Genomic DNA, 18,178 nt, shown 5'->3' with positions numbered 1-18,178 from the left:
GAAAAATAAACATGGCGTTGCTGGGTAATTGAGGTAATTTCAGCTGAGTGCCGGGAATGCTGGTGCCGCCTCTCCTTGACAGCACGTGGACTTAAGTGCATTCGAAACAATATTTTTGTATACAGTTCAACATGGATGTATATAATTGACAAAAGCTTGCAATTTTTCGTTAAATCCAGGTTTTTGTTACATGCAAGTTTCAAGTTATGACTCGCGAAAATGAAGCAGAGGCGAAGCCAAAATGCTAGAAATGGGTGAAGGTGAACTCACCGCTCATAGAATTCACAGCGAAAAACTGCGTGAGTTGCGCGTCCTGCTTTCGCACGAGCTGAGGCACTACACGGCGCTGCACAGAAGCTAGGTCACTTACCCCCGTATTAACAAACGTTAATAAAGTGTCTCTTTGCCTTTTGACGCTTTCCGGCGCCTCAACGAGTTACCAGAAGCACACTTATACTTAAAGGGCGCCTTTTTGCGAACTGCTCTTTACCGCACTCAAGATCGTTGACACGGGGGCCAGCTGGGGTGCTATATCGCGCGGCAACATTCTTTTTTCTGGCCGGTGGGTGGAGAATGCATTTAAAATCGTGCGCTTCTCTTCAAAAGGCACAACTTTTCGTTTTCCAGCAGCAGCACTCATCACGGACGAACCGATATCACAGATAGAAGTGGAGACGCGCGACTACACGCCGACAGGACGGCCTCAGCTCAAAACCTCACTCTCCAACCGATGCCGCACTCACACGTGGAAACGCTTGGTAGATTGTGGTGCGGGCGAAAAAAAAAACGTGATGGGTAGGTTTTCTTGCTATAGCTGGTGTGGCGTCACGCTACAGAGGCAAAACCAGAACTGACTGCCACGTTAGCCATGGGATAGCGCTGGCCCCTCCATCGATCACCATCATCGACATGACGAATTTTGTTCTTAGGCGATTCCACACGTTTTGATTAATGCGGGCTTCTTGCGGTGGTTCTAGTATTCGCTAAATTGGTTTATTCCTCGGGTCGATTTTGAGAAAACTTTAAAAAATAACTGATCAGCTCGCCGACTTTGTTACATCAAGGTTAAACGCCGCGACATTTCGTTAAATAGAGGTCGCAAACACACGGGCTTCAATGGGGGTGGTAATGGGGAATTTAAAAACTTCGTTAAATCCAGGAATTTCTTACTTAGAGGTTCGTTACATCCAGGTTTAACTGTATTGGAGAAAAATACATGCGAACAGGCCTTCAGCCGCCGTCACTTCACTCTTTAGTAGCTTTTTCGCATAAGTATTCTTTTCTCTACGCTCTCTCTTTTTTTATAAACCGCATTAGAAGCTGTATACGATGTTTTGGCTGGCGCTAATACGACTGCGGATAGTTGATCCTGTATCTGGCGAAGTGTTAAGAGTACTTTTTAAATTAAATGCAAAGTAATAAATGAGACGAGGTACGCTTTACTGGAATAATTTTCCTTTTTACTCCACGACAAGCAAATTTCCTGCATCTACTAAAGGTTCCCTTTTTCCCTTATGAACAAAATTACAGCCGCCAATTCCTCCGCAAAGTAAAAAATTCCCCGCATGGAAGATCACTATCATCGAGGCGGAAAACTGGAGTGCCTCGTTACAAAGCCGCGGACCCGCTACGCAATTCTGTTTCCTTTCGTTGCCTGTTGTTGGCTGTTCTCAGTGGCGTGGGGTTTAGAGGAGGCTTCTCAACTTTTTTCGAAAGCTTGCGAGGCCGGGGGGGAAAAATGCAGAACGAATTCAGCTGAACTCCTTTACGGAGCTTTTGCGATGGACCTTGGGACGCAGGCAACGCTGGTCTGCTACGACCATGAATGGCAATGCAACCAATCGAGTAGCCCCACTCGAGGGCCAGTACCGTGCAGTGCAGGATTATATCAGAGGAAACTCGCCAAATATCGCGCCAGCTGCTAATGACAAACACTACTCAATAACAATCATACATATACAGCGCGCAACAGATCGAGCAGCCCGTAGAAACTAACGCGAGCCTGTAAGGTAGCGTCATACACAGGGCGGCCAGTAGCCGTGCTTTCGACTGTAGGCCCAGCGAGTCGCATTGGATAGAAAGGCGCCCGTCTTTTTTGGCAAAAAGGAGAAAAAATTGCCGGTAAGGATGCAGTGCGTAATTTATTTCCGGGAATAGATATTTTAAAGAGCATGTTTGATATCCTCAATTTTTGTTTCAAGTAAACCGTGATGCTTGTGGCGCGTCTTCCATTAGCACAAACTCAACTTTTTTCTCGTAACTCGCTCTGCTCCGTTTCTGCTTCCAAAGTCGTTTTTTAACCGCAAATTACCGAGGAATATTGAAAAAAAAATGTAATTTTCGGTACAGGGACGCAACAAGGAGGAGCAACGCAATGATGGCCAGCACTGAAACATAGTTATCAGGGTGTGTACTGCAAGTTAGCTTTGAAGTGACACGATCAAACTAAACTAGGCCCCACGACATTTTGTAAGTTGTCTTTAGTTCCGCTGGCTCTGGTCTACAGCCGCACACCTCACAAGCAAGATTCTGCAACCTCGTAGTGCCGTCCTCAGAAACTGTGTTGGCGTACGGCACTGTTTTAATGGTTTTCTTTATTATCTCCACTTTTCGTTTTTAGTTTGCTATCAGATGGGCATGATTGTTATCACGACAAATCAATCGTTTTAACTAGCCAATGTTGTGTTATGTCTCCATGACTGCTTGGAGGTCACATGCGTTTATAGCGGTGTTGTTGTCGTTCTAGATGGCTGCCAAGTTTAGGCTGGATTGTTTGCCATGAGCCCGAGGAAGGCCGCATTGTAGTAGTCCTATGCCGCAGGACAACCTTGCCACATGTGTAAGGATCTCAATAGCGAGAGTAACCTCCGAACATCGTAGATTTCGTTGCCCATGGAGCCACTTTCGCTACTCGCCTCTTTTCCAAAACCAGGGAGAGCCTTTGGTGCGCTAAACTTTTGTAAATATCTTGAGCGTGCTCTCAAGACACAAAATTAGAGACTGCATGTTTCGTTCCCGCAGACCAGAACAGCTGGACTAACAAAGAGAAGTGCGGCAAGAGCGGCCAGTCGCCAATCAACATCAACTTCATGCACACCAGCTTCAGGAGCTTCCGCCCCATCTACTTCCTCGGCTACAACGCACGCTCCCGCTTCGAAATCGAGAACGGAGGACACTTCTGTGAGTGATTCCTGCTGCTCGTCTTTGCGGGCTGCCGGCTCGCTCGTTACGGAATAATCTCCCGCACGCCATAAATCAACCCCGGCTTGAGATGAGAAGACGGGATGAGATCATTTATTTCATAATTGAAAGATACAATAAGTCCGCCCTGCCAAAACCACGTAGGGCTTGAGTGGCAGGGCCTGGCAATCATAAAAACCAGGGACACTAGGAAAGAACATACAAAACAAAGACACATAATAGACCAAATTTAGGCATGCGAAGTGTAAATGATGATAGAAGGCAAAATAAAAACAAAACAAAACAAAAAAACCCGGGCCATCTACACAAACGTGAAACCTGGGGAGGGGCGACGCGTGCAATGTCTTGGCGCCTTCGCGTTTTCGCCCACTGAGATGAAACCATTTGGGGGTCGAGATATACAGCTTTGCTGTAAAAGTCTCGTGCCTGTGAAGCACGAACCGTTCTAGCGCGAAGCGTTGGAATACGAGTATCCCTGTGTGTTCTTTTAGTATGTATTTTTACGCTTAATGCACCCGATACACGCTCTAGAGGAAGCTGGCCGCGCATTTAATATGTATTTCTGAAATCCTTCTCTCGTTAATATCTTGAATTTGTGCTAGAAATACCAGGGTTGGTTGGCTGCAGTCGGAACATCGTACAGTCTTGTCCTACGTCCATACGCTGTATTGCAACAGGTCGGAGATTACGCGTAGGGATTTAGAACGGTTTAGAATTATTTGACCAGAAATGTTTGAATATTTGCGGCGATCAACAAGACATCCGTGTTCGGTAAACGTAATGTTTTGAACACATCAATTTTACATTCAATATTCGCTTCGTAACTTATGTTCGTTAACAGAGAACCGAGAATTGAATCGACTCTATTTCCTCAGCGCACGGCACAAAATCCATACATGTGATCCCACATCGAAGTAAGCCGTAGACCAAAGCATGTACTACAGTTTTACGAACAGACAAGGGCATAAATTATAAATCCCCATCAGCCGCAAGGGGCTCAGGAGCGAGCGTAACGCCGAAGGCAGCGCTCTTTCCACGATGATTGCAGAAAAATTCCGAAATGTTCTGCAATGCATTTCTTATAACCCTATATTGGGATTAAGTACTACCCGTGTAAAATATGTCTTGAATACTGTGGGTTCACTATGTTCCGGAAATGTTTGAAGCGTGAGCATGGCGTGGAAGTTTCAAACGTTGCAGGAAAGCTCCTTTGATATATGGATCAATTGATTGCTTGCGTGACAGATTGATTGATTGATTGATTGATTGATTGATTGATTGATTGATTGATTGATTGATTGATTGATTGATTGATTGATTGATTGATTGATTGATTGATTGATTGATTGATTGATTGATTGATTGATTGATTGATTGATTGATTGATTGATTGTGGCTGTTTAACGCGGCGACGCTACACAGGCGATGAGGTGGGCCGTTGTGGAGGGCGCCAGATTAATTTTGACCACCTGGGGATTTTTAATGTGCGCCGAAATCTCGAACGGGCGGGCGTCCTCGCTTTTCGCCTCCATGACAAAAGCGGCAGTCGCAGGGCCGGCAATCGAACCCGCGTCGGAAAAGCTCCTGTCGGCCCGAGAACAGGCTACATGTTGCTTAATGGGGGAGACCATTGCCTCGTCATTGAATCAGCTCGGGTTTCAAATGAGACGCATTTTTTAAAAACGATCGTCTTTCTTGGGCTGCTCAAATGTGAAAATTGTCTGTATGTCTTACTGTCCCTCGATTCGGAAGCCCGGCCAAAATAAAAGTATATTCTTGAACGAGACGATTGTATAGCGAAAACATGTTCAATCTGATAAATCTAGAAAAGAAGTTCCATATTTGTTGGGACTGTTCAACAAAAAGACAATATAAGGCTCATTTCAGAAAGATCATTAAATAAATGGTGTTCGTAGTGTTCATTTCATTAAAGCTACATGTTCTCTTGATTTTGCGAGGGCGAATGCAAAGAAAAACGCATTGAAAAAGGGAGTTTTAACCACGATATACAAACAAAGCTGCCGCCCGGACCTCGCAGTACTGGCTCGAGCGCGAAGTACAAGGAGTTCCAACAGACATCGCGTCATTGCGAACGCGGCAAATTGGACTCAGTAAACGTCCAATTGGGGGAGCGAGACAGGATGATGATGGGAGAGAGGGGGATGGTTGAAGAACGGATTGTGCGTGCCACGGCTTCTCGATGAAGCGCACGTACCTTGCGTGCACTTCATCGAGGGGCTGTGCGTGCGCTTTCGTTATTTTGACGTTTCACGAGGTTCGCTAACCCCACTTTTAAAATTTACCTTATTTCTCTCTACTGAAAGCGCATAATTGTTGGTGTGAAATGAAAAACTAGACGAAATGGGCGGACATGAGAACGACGACCTGAATTTCCTATTTAACAATAATACGGCTTGTATGGCAAGCCCTCTCTGTGAAGACGTTACATTATTTAAATGGTTGGCTTGACCGCTTACTCTCACACATTGGCAACTTCAGCCGGCGTTAAAGTGACGTAATGTTACGTAACAGCTTGCAAATGGGAGCTCCTGTCGCCGTGAAATAGGGCAAGAAATTTCACCGACCTTACGGCGCCGCTAAATCCCCGTAAAATTGCAGCAGGCGCCATTTTGCATAATGCGCAGTTTAAAGCTGTTCTCTACCGAAAGAGGTAATATTTTTTACTGTTTCCGAGAGAGCAATAGGTGCCGTATTTTGTTTTTATGTTTGGCAGTAAACAAAAACTTATTTGTTCGGCGTAACAGCAACGTAAGAGGACAGTGCAAGCCTCTCCATGAGAAAGAGAACCCAACGCATTGCCTTTGTCCACACTCCTAGTAATCTTACGGTCCATGGATTAAACTGAAGAGAAAAATACAAAGAAGACAGTTTTATTCATTACTTCGCTGATCGAGTTCGAGAGTGACGAATGAGTGAATCGGTACTCTCTGTCGTTATCAAACGTAGCGTTTTGATGTCCTTACCGCGTCGTACAACCGACGGTTAGCGCCGTCTTTTTCTGTGATCACGCCACAAACGTGTAACTAGCAGCCGACGATAGCGTGGAGGCGGTATCGGCCAAGCAGGTGATAACGCAACCAAGAAATTATTTAAGACCGGGCAGTTGATAACGCAACCAATTGAAGCAGAGAGCTCAACTATGTTACTAAAAGCGATTGAAAGAAGCAAATAGATACGGTAAAAAAAGATCGTGTGATCTCATTTAGCTCAGCACTCGCGTTTCGCTCGCTTTTGGATCAATGTCACTTAATCGCCTTATGCTGTTGATGCCAATTTTAACCTGAGGAAATCTGTTTCTCTTGCCAATCTAACCTGCCGTTTTAATGTTTACAATACAGGCCAAGTTTTTTCATATCTCTTATGAGGAATATTTGATAGCATGGTTATGATTTTTATAAGCTAAGCGTCAAATTACACTGCATGTCGTCATAGCTATACGTTGTTGTGCCAGAGCGGCCAGCCCAAATGCGTTGCACGGGGCGACGCACCGACAGCGGGGCTGATTCACGCCTCGTCCAATCCAGAATAAACCGCCCGCGGTGGACAAGGTGAAACACGCACCGCCGCAGAGGCGCCTTTTCTTTTGCGTCGCGGCGGCTTGGCCAGATCCTGCATCTGGTGAATGACCCGTAACGGGATTGTCGCTACTCGCCTGGAGGCGAGGTCACGGAGACGGTGCTGGCGTCGCACTCCCTTCCCCATCGAGGCAGTGCGGCTGACTCACCGCTTCGCTACCATTGGTCGGATTTCAAACTTCAGCCAGCGTGAGCCCTGATTGGAGCGATTCAAACTTCTCGAGGCTCCAACGACCTACCGGGAGTATAAAAACTCGCCCGGATCGAGTATCGTCAGCATTCTCGGGCGGCATTCTTCGGCACCACTCTTCGGAGGCACCGAGTGGAGGGGTGCTGTCGCCTTTGTGTGAGCCATGTAACGTTTGCTTACCCTTGCACATACTGTATATAAATGTTGCTTCAACTTTTCGTCGGCGCGGGAACTTCATCGCTCCGCTCTGCGCCGCGTCGATACCGGATGGAGCAAGGCAACGTTGCTACACCGGTGACTGCGCTCGGATGGCCAGTCACAACAACGTGCATCACGTCACAGATTGCTTCCGTTTTGCTTACGCAAGAACATGGCGAGTTCACTGTGACTTTATGCAGTCCAGAATAAGGCCCCAAGGCGCTCTTTTTAAAGCGAAGGTTTTGCGTCCTCACTGATGCCGTCGTACGCTAATACGCCATGCAGGGCAGCCAACTTTCCCTGAGGATGATGAGGAGTGATAGTTGGTAAAGTGAAAGAAAAAAATGCTTCCCGTGGCTCGACTTTTATATCGCAAAATCAAGCAGCCATGTAAACTTAGTTAAAATAATATTGCAAATTTCACTAATCAATTGCTTCTTTGCCTGAAATTTGCCTGGTGTCTTTTTTAATCGACAACTTATTTTTTATTTATTTACATATCTACTTCGCCCGTTGGGCATTACAGTAGGGAGGACGAATAATCGATATAAAATACAAGATTGCACACTCTTTAAAGGGTTGAAGGGAAAAAAATCAAATTGTAAGAAAACATACAAGGTTTGAATTACTAAGCCACACACTTCAGACCGTGAGTACAATACTAATCATACATGTGGTACTTTCTGAGGGAGTGCATGAGACAGCACTAAAGAACAAGTTTCGCCCAGGTAACACAATACATTCATTAACACAGCACGCTGGCTAACCTTGCAAAGCATAAACATCAAAGAAAGTTTCAAATGGCGAGTTCATTTTTATCTACAAACATATTCTTGCAGAGCAGCGGGGAACCTTACAACAAAAGCAACTTTAATTAGTTCAGGAGGCAGCAGGTTCCATTCGCGTATTGTACGGGGAAAAAAGAGTTTGGTATGTGGTTGTGCGCGAGCATATTTATTTTATCTTAAGTAGAGGTTACCACCGGATTTAGTAGTTCGGAAAGTGTTTGCCTATATAAAATTTTCCCTTAAGAATTCTTGTAACTTTCGTTCAGATGGCTGAATCGAGGAACAGACAGACAGACATAGCGACAGACATACAGACTGAACACAATTTCCGAGCTTAAGTAGCCAATGAAAGACCCTTGTCTTTAAAAGAAGTGGACGCACTCCCGCCCTGAGAAAATGGGTGTCCAGCTCAGCTATTGTAAACCATAACACACGCTGATGGGGTAGGGTATAGAATTTTCCTCGTAGTCTCGGCGGGCCTGTCGCTTGCACTCGGCATCTCTGGCGGCAAATGCTGGGTCCTAACACATGCGCTCGTCGTCTTGGGCGAGAGCTGCTGGGTCCTGCTAGAAGTACGAAAAATGCTGGGTCGTGCCTACCATGACGCATGCGCGAGCCCTCGAATGACGTCAACCTTCCCTTTCGACAGCAGCTGCAAACCTAATCTTTGCCAGAACACATGTTCTGGAACATTGTTCACCGACGCCTTATCATCCATCATGCCGTTTCAATGGCTGTTTTGCGGTTTTCTTTACACGAACAGAGAGCTGTATGCTGTACACCTGATCAGCCAGACGCACGCGCTCGGCGTCTTGTGCGAGCAACGTGAGTCTAAGAGCTTTGCTGTAAAACAGGGCAAAAGACGCGACCAACCACCAAAGCGTTGTGGAACTGGTCGTAGCCGATACAATCTGTGCTTTGGATCAAAACTCAGGATGATGGTGACTGCATCTCTAATTTGGAGCGGAACTGCCTTGTGGAACTGCCACACATGGACACACTCGGGGTAGACACGGGCAACACGTAGAATATTGCCATAAAGAGGCCTGGTTGTCCCGTTATAGGTTTTCGCGATGACCAAGCAAACAGAAGATGTTCATTTATCTCTACCCAGAGATTATTCTCTACCCAGCGATTGTAGCAGCGATTGTGTGCCAGTTGTGTGCTTGAACTACCTTGTCATCATTCGCAGGTGGGGGACGAAGGCTCGACGGTCATTGAGGCCCCGGCGAGGTCCGCTTCCTTCCTTTTTGCGTTCATGCTTAATAAAAGTCGCCGAAATTGAATCCGGAACTTCCAAAGTCTAGTAGTCATCGGCACGCGCTGCTCACAGGCCGCACTACTCGCCATGAGTCGGCAAACTGTACCTGTGCAGCTGAAACGAGCACCGTAGCTGCACAAACTTGTTTCACTTTCGCGTGACGCTGCAGCGAAACTATATATACGCAATAGGGTGTGCATGTCCGGCACGCTAGTTGGCACAGACCATCGCAGGTGTTTTTATCAGTCTTTTCTGATGGAGGCGAAAAGCAAAAACGCCCGTATGTACGTGATTTCGACGCCCATTAAAGATCCACAGGTGGTCAAAATAAATGCGGAGCCCTACACGACGGCACGCCTCATCGCCTGCGTTGCGTCGGCGAGTTAAACCCTACTATCAATGGATGTTTTTATGAAGCTTTGTACCACTGAGACGCCTTCTAAGATGATAGGCATAGTACTCTCGACAAGCTGAAGAGAGGTAAGAATGGTGCAGTTAACTACCACGGGGCCGGGACGTATGTATTGTGCATATGCCCGGCATTGTAAGGCGCGTGCCACGATGACGTCGAAAAGAAGGACCAAACCGTGGTGACCAATGAGGAGTTATCCCCCGCGCACTGGGGTCCTACTTGTTTTGTTCCAGTGTCCCACGAGCCTCCTTAAGAACGCTCGTTACTCTGTCACACGCCGCCGCTGCTGCTGCTGCTGTCAGTGTAGGTTGCCGCTGCATGACTCCATGAAAGAAAGGAGCCGCTTCCACGCTTTCATGATCAGCTGCCCTACCAGCGTAAAGATTGCGCTGCTGTTGCGACGAAGGTGGAACGAATCGTCATGTGGCAATCGGCGAGGTGTATAGCGTAAGCACGCGTGGGGTCCTTTATGGCTAGGGCGTTGGGAGTTATGTATGTCGACGACGTACAAAGTGGAAAACTTAGCAATAACGCATGACCGCGTGGCCCTCGGTACATTCAACGCAGCGTTCTGACTGCCACCACCGTGAGCAGCGAGATTAGTGATACCGCTGCGGCATCTAGGCCTGTCAGGTGTAGTGCGAATGCCCCCGTATATTAAGGCGGCCAATGCCGTTCATTTTTTTAAATCGCCGTCTGCTGATAGCGTGATGTTTTGATTTCACCTTTGACACGGTTCTTTCGCCAAGAGGCGCACTATCACTGCAGTGAAGGTTTAAAACACATGCGCAAGCATGCGAACTACCGGGAACGCGCTTGTGTCCCGACGCTTTGTGCGCCACTTTTAGGAGGGTAATCTCCAGCAGCTGTTACTTCAGCGTGAGCTTTTTTATTCTTACATACAGAACCACGAACAACACAGGAGCTTCGCGTTCCAAGGTCATCAGCACGCTCTGGTGGAAATACCCAAAGCCACGCATTCGGGCAATTTTGTTTAAAGTTTTGATCTGTACTACGGGGGTGCGTCTCGGAGTGAAATGAGCCATTTTACAGCGGCTACCGTGGGTGGCGAACGGGTTTGTACCGCACAGACACGCAGATTTTAGGTGACGTCCTGAAGATTACCAGGAGGTTGTTTTGTTTTTGTCAGTGTCCAGGCGGCACCAATGATAGCAGAGGGTAAAGCATTGTGACTTCACGTATTACGCGGCGCAAGTTTTCTGGACTGGCACGTCGAAGCCGCAGGCTTTCATGGGAAGCCGGCTGTTGTAATCAAGTTCAACTGCCAGACAGTTGAGGTCACTCTTGAATTCGGAGCGTGTGTCATAAATAGCGAGAGGAAAACGCTAGACACACTGTGCTGGGAAATCGTAAGCTGCGAGCGCTGTCTTGAGTTGCTTGTGCAAGTGTTCAAAGATCGATTAACGTAGAACCAGTTCCCTATTGCACGCGAAAGGAGTAATTCGGACAAATTGAAGAACGTCGCTGAAAAAGATCGGTCAGAACTGCCGTCGGTAGTCAAATAGAGGCGACTATCAATGGACATCCGAAACACGCTTCAACATCTCTACAGCCCACAGCCGTGAGTAGATACTGATGGTCTTGCTCGGGAGGCAGAACACTGACAGACAGACAAACAAAATAAAGGGCTATAAAATAAAATAAAAGCCCAACCCGTACCACATACGTATCACGGGTGACGCCAATTAAAAATAAACAAACTGGACCGAAGTCAAAGAGTGTTTTTACGAGAGGAAAAGAAGAAAGAAAGAAGAAAGAAGAGAGATCTATCACGCGAAACCAAGTCAAGCGAGGGGACGGGAGGCAATCAGTGGTATTTTTTAAACTATTATGTGGAAGCTCGGTTATGAGTCAACATGTCGGTCTTCATACATGTGATCTTGATATGCAAACACAAATGCAGTTTAAGTGCTTCCTCGATGGTGAAATTTCATGCTCAACGTTGACTCTTCTTCATCTTCTGTCTTGATCTGCCGTCTTCGTTCTCTGCCGTGATCCGATCTTCATCTTCCCCTGTCCTGCTGTCCCTTGTGTCCTGGTAGCCCTTCTGTAAAACTGAGAAACTGATTACTTGCCCCGACCCCCCTTCCCCGTATTTTTCCTCCCCTTTACATCATATTGAATCATGCTGTTAGCAGAACACTGACAATGACAATGCCGATGTGCACGAGGGCGAATCGCTCATCTGGCTGTAAAGATATCTTTGTCGGGGGAAGGGGGTAACAGTGAATTCTTGCTCGCTGACATAGTGTGCCGGTGTGGACGCAGCCGCAAGCGTCGATGTTCATTCCAGGGCACACAAAAACCAGTCACTATGTGGTCGTGCGTGAGAAGAATTTGAGAACGGCCATGTTGTCCAGGGCGTAGAAAAGCTCGCGGCGGCACACTTTGGGCAGCAATAGTTGGGATGCCCCAGTCATTAAGTAGCGACCGATCTGCCATCCGTCGAGTCTAACGTATCCGACGTTGAGACCAGTGGGCTTTGCCTGAAGGCTCCGGAGCTCAGTGCCGTGTGTTCGCGCGGCAGCTGGTCGGCAGATGTAATATGAGATTGAAGGCGATAAAGAAGGCTCCATGGCACCCACACGCCCACTGGCTTGTGGGCAATGCCACAGAGGTGCGCGATGGCATTGATGAATTCTGACGTGCAAGCGGGATGCTGGTTTCTGCTGACGTGGAACGTTTCTCAGTCCGTTTAGCGTATGTTAGAGCTTTGGTACCGGTGAGATGGTGAATTGAAGACCCACGAGGGTCGTCGCGTCACAAGTGTGAATGATGTGGTGGGTTGTCTAGCATAGTGGCCGCGACGATGAGTCATTCCAATCTGTCGCACAGGTAGGTGATCGCCATTGCCCGGCGGCGCAGACGTATTTTGTCAGCAGGTGCTGAAATCCTGGAAGGGGTGGGTGATGTAGGCGTCGCGGTAAAGGAAGAAGACGTGGAGCCACGCTCGCAACTTCCGTGATGTTGTTTGCCAGGGATGCAGCCTCGTGTTTTCCGTGCGTCTGCCGCCACGCGACATCACGCGGTCGCAGGACACAAGGCGCGCACCGTGCAAGATATTAATGATGCGCACATTATAGCTAGATTCACGTAGCATTAACTGTTTTGTCGTCGGCTGTGGTCGAGCCATCTTGTGCTACGTACCACCATACAATTGTTTTTGTCTCCAGGAAATATACTTACATACATAACTGTACGCCATGACAAGTAGGCAGCCCCTCCGGTGTTGAGTAAATGGAATAGTTCAAATTTATTAGCATATTTTGCAAATAAGATCATTTTCATAACAATTAGGTTGGAATTCTTATTTATTATTGTGAACAACGTCGGCATTTTCAGGAATTGAGAAATGTCGCAGTTATGAGCTTTTCAAGAGCGACTGTCGCTGCCCCTCAGTTATTCGGTGGTTGTTGCGTGTGTGCCGCCGCAGTGTACATCACGCCCCAGAAGGCGAGCCTGGAGACGTACGGCGGCCCGCTGCCTGCGCGCTACAATCTGTCCAAGGCCATCTTCCGCTTCGGCAACGAGACGAGCGAGCGCGGCTCGGAGCACACCATCGACGGCCGTAACTTCGCCGCTGAGGTACGGCCGCGTGTCGACCACCTTGATGGAAAGTGGTCCTAAACTCTGCCTTGCAAATCACTGACTCATGTGCTTTTCTCGTGCTGTCTGTTACACCCTCTTTATTCTCTCCGAGATGCTTTTGCTACGCTATTTCGAGAAAAGTGACCGCAATCATAGAAAATGAGTCCACAGTCCTCGTTTTGTCTGCCCCTATGGGAACATGACTGATTGTAACGAGCAAAAAGGTGTACTGTAAAGTCAGGTGCTTCGGACTACGAAACAACGACTTGGTACCACTTAGAGAAAACCACAGAAAATATCACGCCACCTAATTTAAGAATTCTGCTCCGCAGCAAAATTCACCTTAATTCGCCTTCATATTTGCACCGGGGACGCCTAAGGATGGAGAAGTAGCACCTCCTGATGCTGAGGTGCTATACCGGATTGTTAAATCCAAGTTTATTTTATTTATTTATTTATTTATTTATTTTAGGCATACTGTTGGCCCGGAGGCCGTTACAGGGGTCGGGCTATAGCACAGATTGAATAACTACAAGAAACGACAAGGAACGACAATTGTTGTCAGAATTTATATCCGTGCAAGCGAACACGACCTAGATTTGCGCTTTGCTAACGCTAGAGACTATGGCTCAGTTCGACTCCCATTACAGCCTCACAACCATAGTTTATTCTCGTAAAGCCGTATCAGCTCGTCGCCTAGTTGAGGCGGCTGGCTGGTCCATCGGAGGACGATTTTGGTTCTGCCCAAATTAGCGCAAACTAAGTGAATTTTTATTGTACGGTGCACATGTTAAAGGGACACTCAAGTGAACTTGTCAAGCTCCCGCTTTTGCTTGCACTGCGCAAACTGGCCCAAATAACGCACTTTTCATCGTTTATCCGGTTGATAAGTAGGTAATTATTATATAAAGCTCGAAAGAAGAAAAACGGCCTTGTGCGGTCTGCGGTGGCTGCCCTAGCTGTGACGTTAGGAGGAGGTGCACGGGGATTGGACGATGTCCAAGATTAGCATTCAAATAAGTTTAGGTTTTGGTTCTGTAAAACAACATGCTTGACATCCGACGTTATCGTTGGATAGGCATTCTCGATATCTCAATAATGACCATACCGTGCTTCTGCCATGTTTTAGGCTGTAAAATTTCCAAGATAAGCCTCCTACGATGGCTTGAAATCGTAGCAATCACTATAGCCGAGGCCAACGCAGTGGATGAACGCCCTCCACGTCACCGAAGAGGCTCAAATGCCATGCGCTTTCCCCCATATTTGGAGCTTGCCTCACTCATGCCTGTATTGTGAAAACCGTGTTCGCACCAGGCAATGGGCCTGCTTATTCTGGCCCGTGCCCACTGCCAGGAAGCAGTCGGTGCTTATGGCAACAGCACGCCAACGAGAACTCGCTAGCGCGTCAGTGTCAGTCTGTGCGCGTTCTGCGTTCTCACTTGTGGAGCAGTGAACGTTACGGTCCAAAAATGGGGAACTCAGTATAAAAAACATTAGCCGAAAACGAGACAATGAACTTGCACAAAACACAAATGTACCCTCGGGGATTCAACCGTGCGACTTGCGAAATAACTTCCGTCCGCTCCAGATCAAAAAAAAAAAAAAACTCGGCCACGGGCAGGCGCTACCAGCGATAGAAAATAAGGTGTATAATGTGTAACCGGTTTACACGTTCATGTAGTTTTAGCATTTCAAGCAGCGTCGGTGACTATTTGTTGTATTGCGCTCGTGCAGAAAGCGTCCCCCAAATTTCACAATACCTCACGTGTAGCAATTGCATTTCTTAGACGGAAAAGCGTTCGCAGATGTGTGGTCGTGCTGCTGACCGCTGTGCTTGTTCACACAGCGCTAAAAAGTGCCCCCTGCTCCCTAGTTTTACGCTGTACGGCAACATTTTCAGCTAATTTTATTTCCTTAGTACCTATATTGACTTAGCTGACTCTTCTCCCGCCTTCAAGTGGCCTTATATTTTCCTACTAGCGTACCAGTCAGCGAAGCGTCGCATGTGTGCGGCGCTTGTGTAGAGTGACCTGGACTTGTAGCTTGATACAGTGCACAAACTAACAAAGTAAAGAAAGGAACTTTTTTCCATTCATAAACGTGTCGCGGCTTAGTTTCAACTAAGCGAACGAATTGCGACGATTCTTCGGCGGCCGGCGGACTAAACGCTGGGCCGGCTGACTCTGTCGGAAGGTCGACAAGCCCTGGAGTAGCGCAGTCAAGCCAAGTCATCTCCTCCTGGCGTCACACGAGAACGCCACAGAGAATAGGCAAGGGTGCAGAGGACATGCAAGGGACTACAATTTCCGCTAGTAATCCCCGAATGTTAACATATCACTTCAGTGTCCCTTTAAGTGCTCTAGGCATCGTACGTGAAAGCCGTCGTCTGTGTGAGTGGCAGAATAGGGAAACAGACCCTATTTTCCCGCATCAGCGAAAGCAAATGCGGGGATGCTTATCCTGTTTCTAGACGCTCTAGGTAGCGTTTCTCGTAATTAGCGTTTCTAGACAATGGGACTGGTAAATGAAGCCGGGTTTCATAGCAGCGTCAGCGTTATCATAGCTTTGTGCGCAAGGCAATTATGTACCGAGCGTAAACGATACCTTAAAGACGCTTGTTTGAAGCCAGCATTTCTAATTTGCAGTTGTTGTCATCAGCAGCTAATGCGCTTTTCTCGCGTGTTAAACATGTACATATTCAGTACGGTTGCGGATCCACGTTTGCTATTGTGGCTAATTGTCCCTAATTTGCTATTTTCACAATTTGTCAGTAATAAGTTCTTATTATTAGATCGGCTTAAATATGCCTAAATAGGCCAAGGAAGACAAACACTTGAAAAGAACGTTGTAGTGACGTTTCGGTTGAGGTAACCGCCCAACGCATTTATTTTAATGTTCACGTAGCATGGTTTCCCAAAATGTTATGCATCTCGCAGCTGTATTAAACCAGAATCCGACCTTGTGAAAAATAGAGAGCGCATCGGGTAAAAAGACGCAAGTGTAAAACCAAATTGGCCTATATCGGTAGATTAGAGTCAGCAAATACGAACATACAACTCGCAGGCGCGGCAGTTGCTTATTAACACCGAAAATACCAAAACCGCAGAAACAGGTGTCCATACCCCCTACACTTTCCAGCACTACAATTTGGAATATCACGTATTGCGAACGAATGGTCAAATGGGATTGGTGGAGCTTGCCAACCGTTATTCTTAAACATTTAGGCTGAGGGAATCGGCACATCTAAAAGAAATGTATGTGGGAACTTTTGCAGGCTATCTGCTACCTAAAAGACACGAAACTTGCTGGCCAACACAAAAAAATGCCTCACCCGGCTCTGCTTCACTTTGGATTTCGTTGAAATGTTTCGCTTCGCATTCAGGCGCAGTCAAATATGCCCTGAAAGACAGCTAACCTTCTCTGACGATGATGATGAATTGTCGCGGGTGAAGTCAACAAAAAAACTTAAAGCTGTTCCACTCAACGTGAAAGCTGCCGGAAGTGCAGAGAAGGGATTCGCCATCGCGGCTATAGCGCCATTATAGGCTCATTGCAACCACCCCTCACTGGGGCTTTTCGATTTAGACTCTTGGACTCACCGCGGATAGTCCGCGGTTAGTCCGAGGATTCCCCGAAGCCATAGGGATACATGGGAAAATCGAATGTTGGACTGCTTCTCGAAGAGTCTGTGGTGAGTCCGAGACTGTAAATCGAAGAGCCCCACTGTCTCCGCCTCCCTGTCTCACGCCTGTCTTGTTCAATAGAACAGAGGTTTGTGAACTGCAATTCAATTTTCCCGCATTCGCAGTGCTCGCGCGCCCTCTGTCTCGAGCAGCACGAGCGGGAGTTTCTGCTCTTTTTGTTCAGCACAGTATTGGTTTGGGCGAGTCAGTACATAGCGATGTACCGAAGCGCAGCAGCAGACGAGGGACAGAAGAAGACGACACACATAGCGCTATGTGTGTCGTCTTCGGTGCTTCTGTCCCTCGTCTGCTTCTGCGCTTCAGTACTTCGTCCTTTTTGTGCTTGCTTTCATCTCGCACGTCCGAGCTACTAGGCCAACCTGAACGGGTCGATATTTTTTTCTGCCGCGGCCACTCTTTTGTGAAAACCCACCCGACCAGCATTCCTAACTAAATTAATTCCGGGACTGCCGGTTAAGTACACGTGTTGGCTCAAATGTATCTGCAGTTTGTTTTTTCGTTAACGGGGATATGGATGGCCAGTTCCAGCGCTTCCAGTAGTTTCGAACGGTTCTGCTTATATAAACCTCTGGTTCAACTCAGCTCTCAACTTTTGGCCGGAAGGCTGACACTAGGGACAAGCGGGTAGCTTTTGGAAGGATCTTTTTGGGTGCGTGACGCCGCGGGGCTCTATTTTGTTCCGTTACGCTGCGCGATTGCGGTGGCTGCGTAGCGCGCCAGCGTACGAGCTACGACAAGTCGGGCGCCTAGAGGGCTCTGCACTCAAAACGACGCGTACATGCGGGTGAACGCAAGATTCTACTTTACCCACTGACCACAAGCGCATATACCTTGTGTTCAAAATTGATCTTTGTGGTTTTCTTAAAATTAGGAACTGCGAGAAAAGCGACGACCTCCTGTGCAAATAAGTTATGTGGCCAGGGGGACACAAAGTAAGATGAGAATTATTGCTGTCAGCAGCCCAATTTGCTAAAATTGAGAGAGAGAGTGAGAAATAACTTTATTGCGAGAGGCTGGTGATCCTAGGCGTCGGCCAAGAGCACTTGGGCTCTAGCAGCGCCTTCGGCCAGCTGGACGGCCCAGACTTGATCCGTTGAGTCGTGGCTGAGCAACACGGTCTCCCATTGCTCCGCCCGAGTGATTCTGCGCGCGGGTACAGCCGCCTGCGGGCAGGCCCATAGCATATGTGCTACATCTGCCCTTTCTTTACATTTATGGC

General features: G+C 47.5%; 1 protein-coding gene across 1 annotated transcript in view; it reads left to right on the top strand.

Moving 5' to 3' along the window:
* The window catches only part of LOC144164827 (carbonic anhydrase 12-like), a 52,621-nt gene that overhangs the window by 10,194 nt on the left and 24,249 nt on the right, over positions 1–18,178 (top strand). Inside the window, exons 2-3 of the mRNA XM_077695089.1 lie at positions 3,022–3,180; positions 13,101–13,252. Of these exons, the coding sequence (XP_077551215.1) occupies positions 3,090–3,180; positions 13,101–13,252 (243 nt within the window). The 5' untranslated portion in view covers positions 3,022–3,089. The remainder of the gene's footprint in view (positions 1–3,021; positions 3,181–13,100; positions 13,253–18,178) is intronic.

Source organism: Haemaphysalis longicornis, unplaced genomic scaffold, assembly GCF_048455015.1.
Source record: "Haemaphysalis longicornis isolate Haplotype H1 unplaced genomic scaffold, Haemaphysalis longicornis Haplotype H1 scaffold_14, whole genome shotgun sequence".
In the NCBI taxonomy this organism is placed as follows: domain Eukaryota; kingdom Metazoa; phylum Arthropoda; class Arachnida; order Ixodida; family Ixodidae; genus Haemaphysalis; species Haemaphysalis longicornis.
The sequence above is the reverse complement of the archived record's forward strand: the minus strand, read 5'-3'. Positions and strand labels throughout refer to the sequence as shown.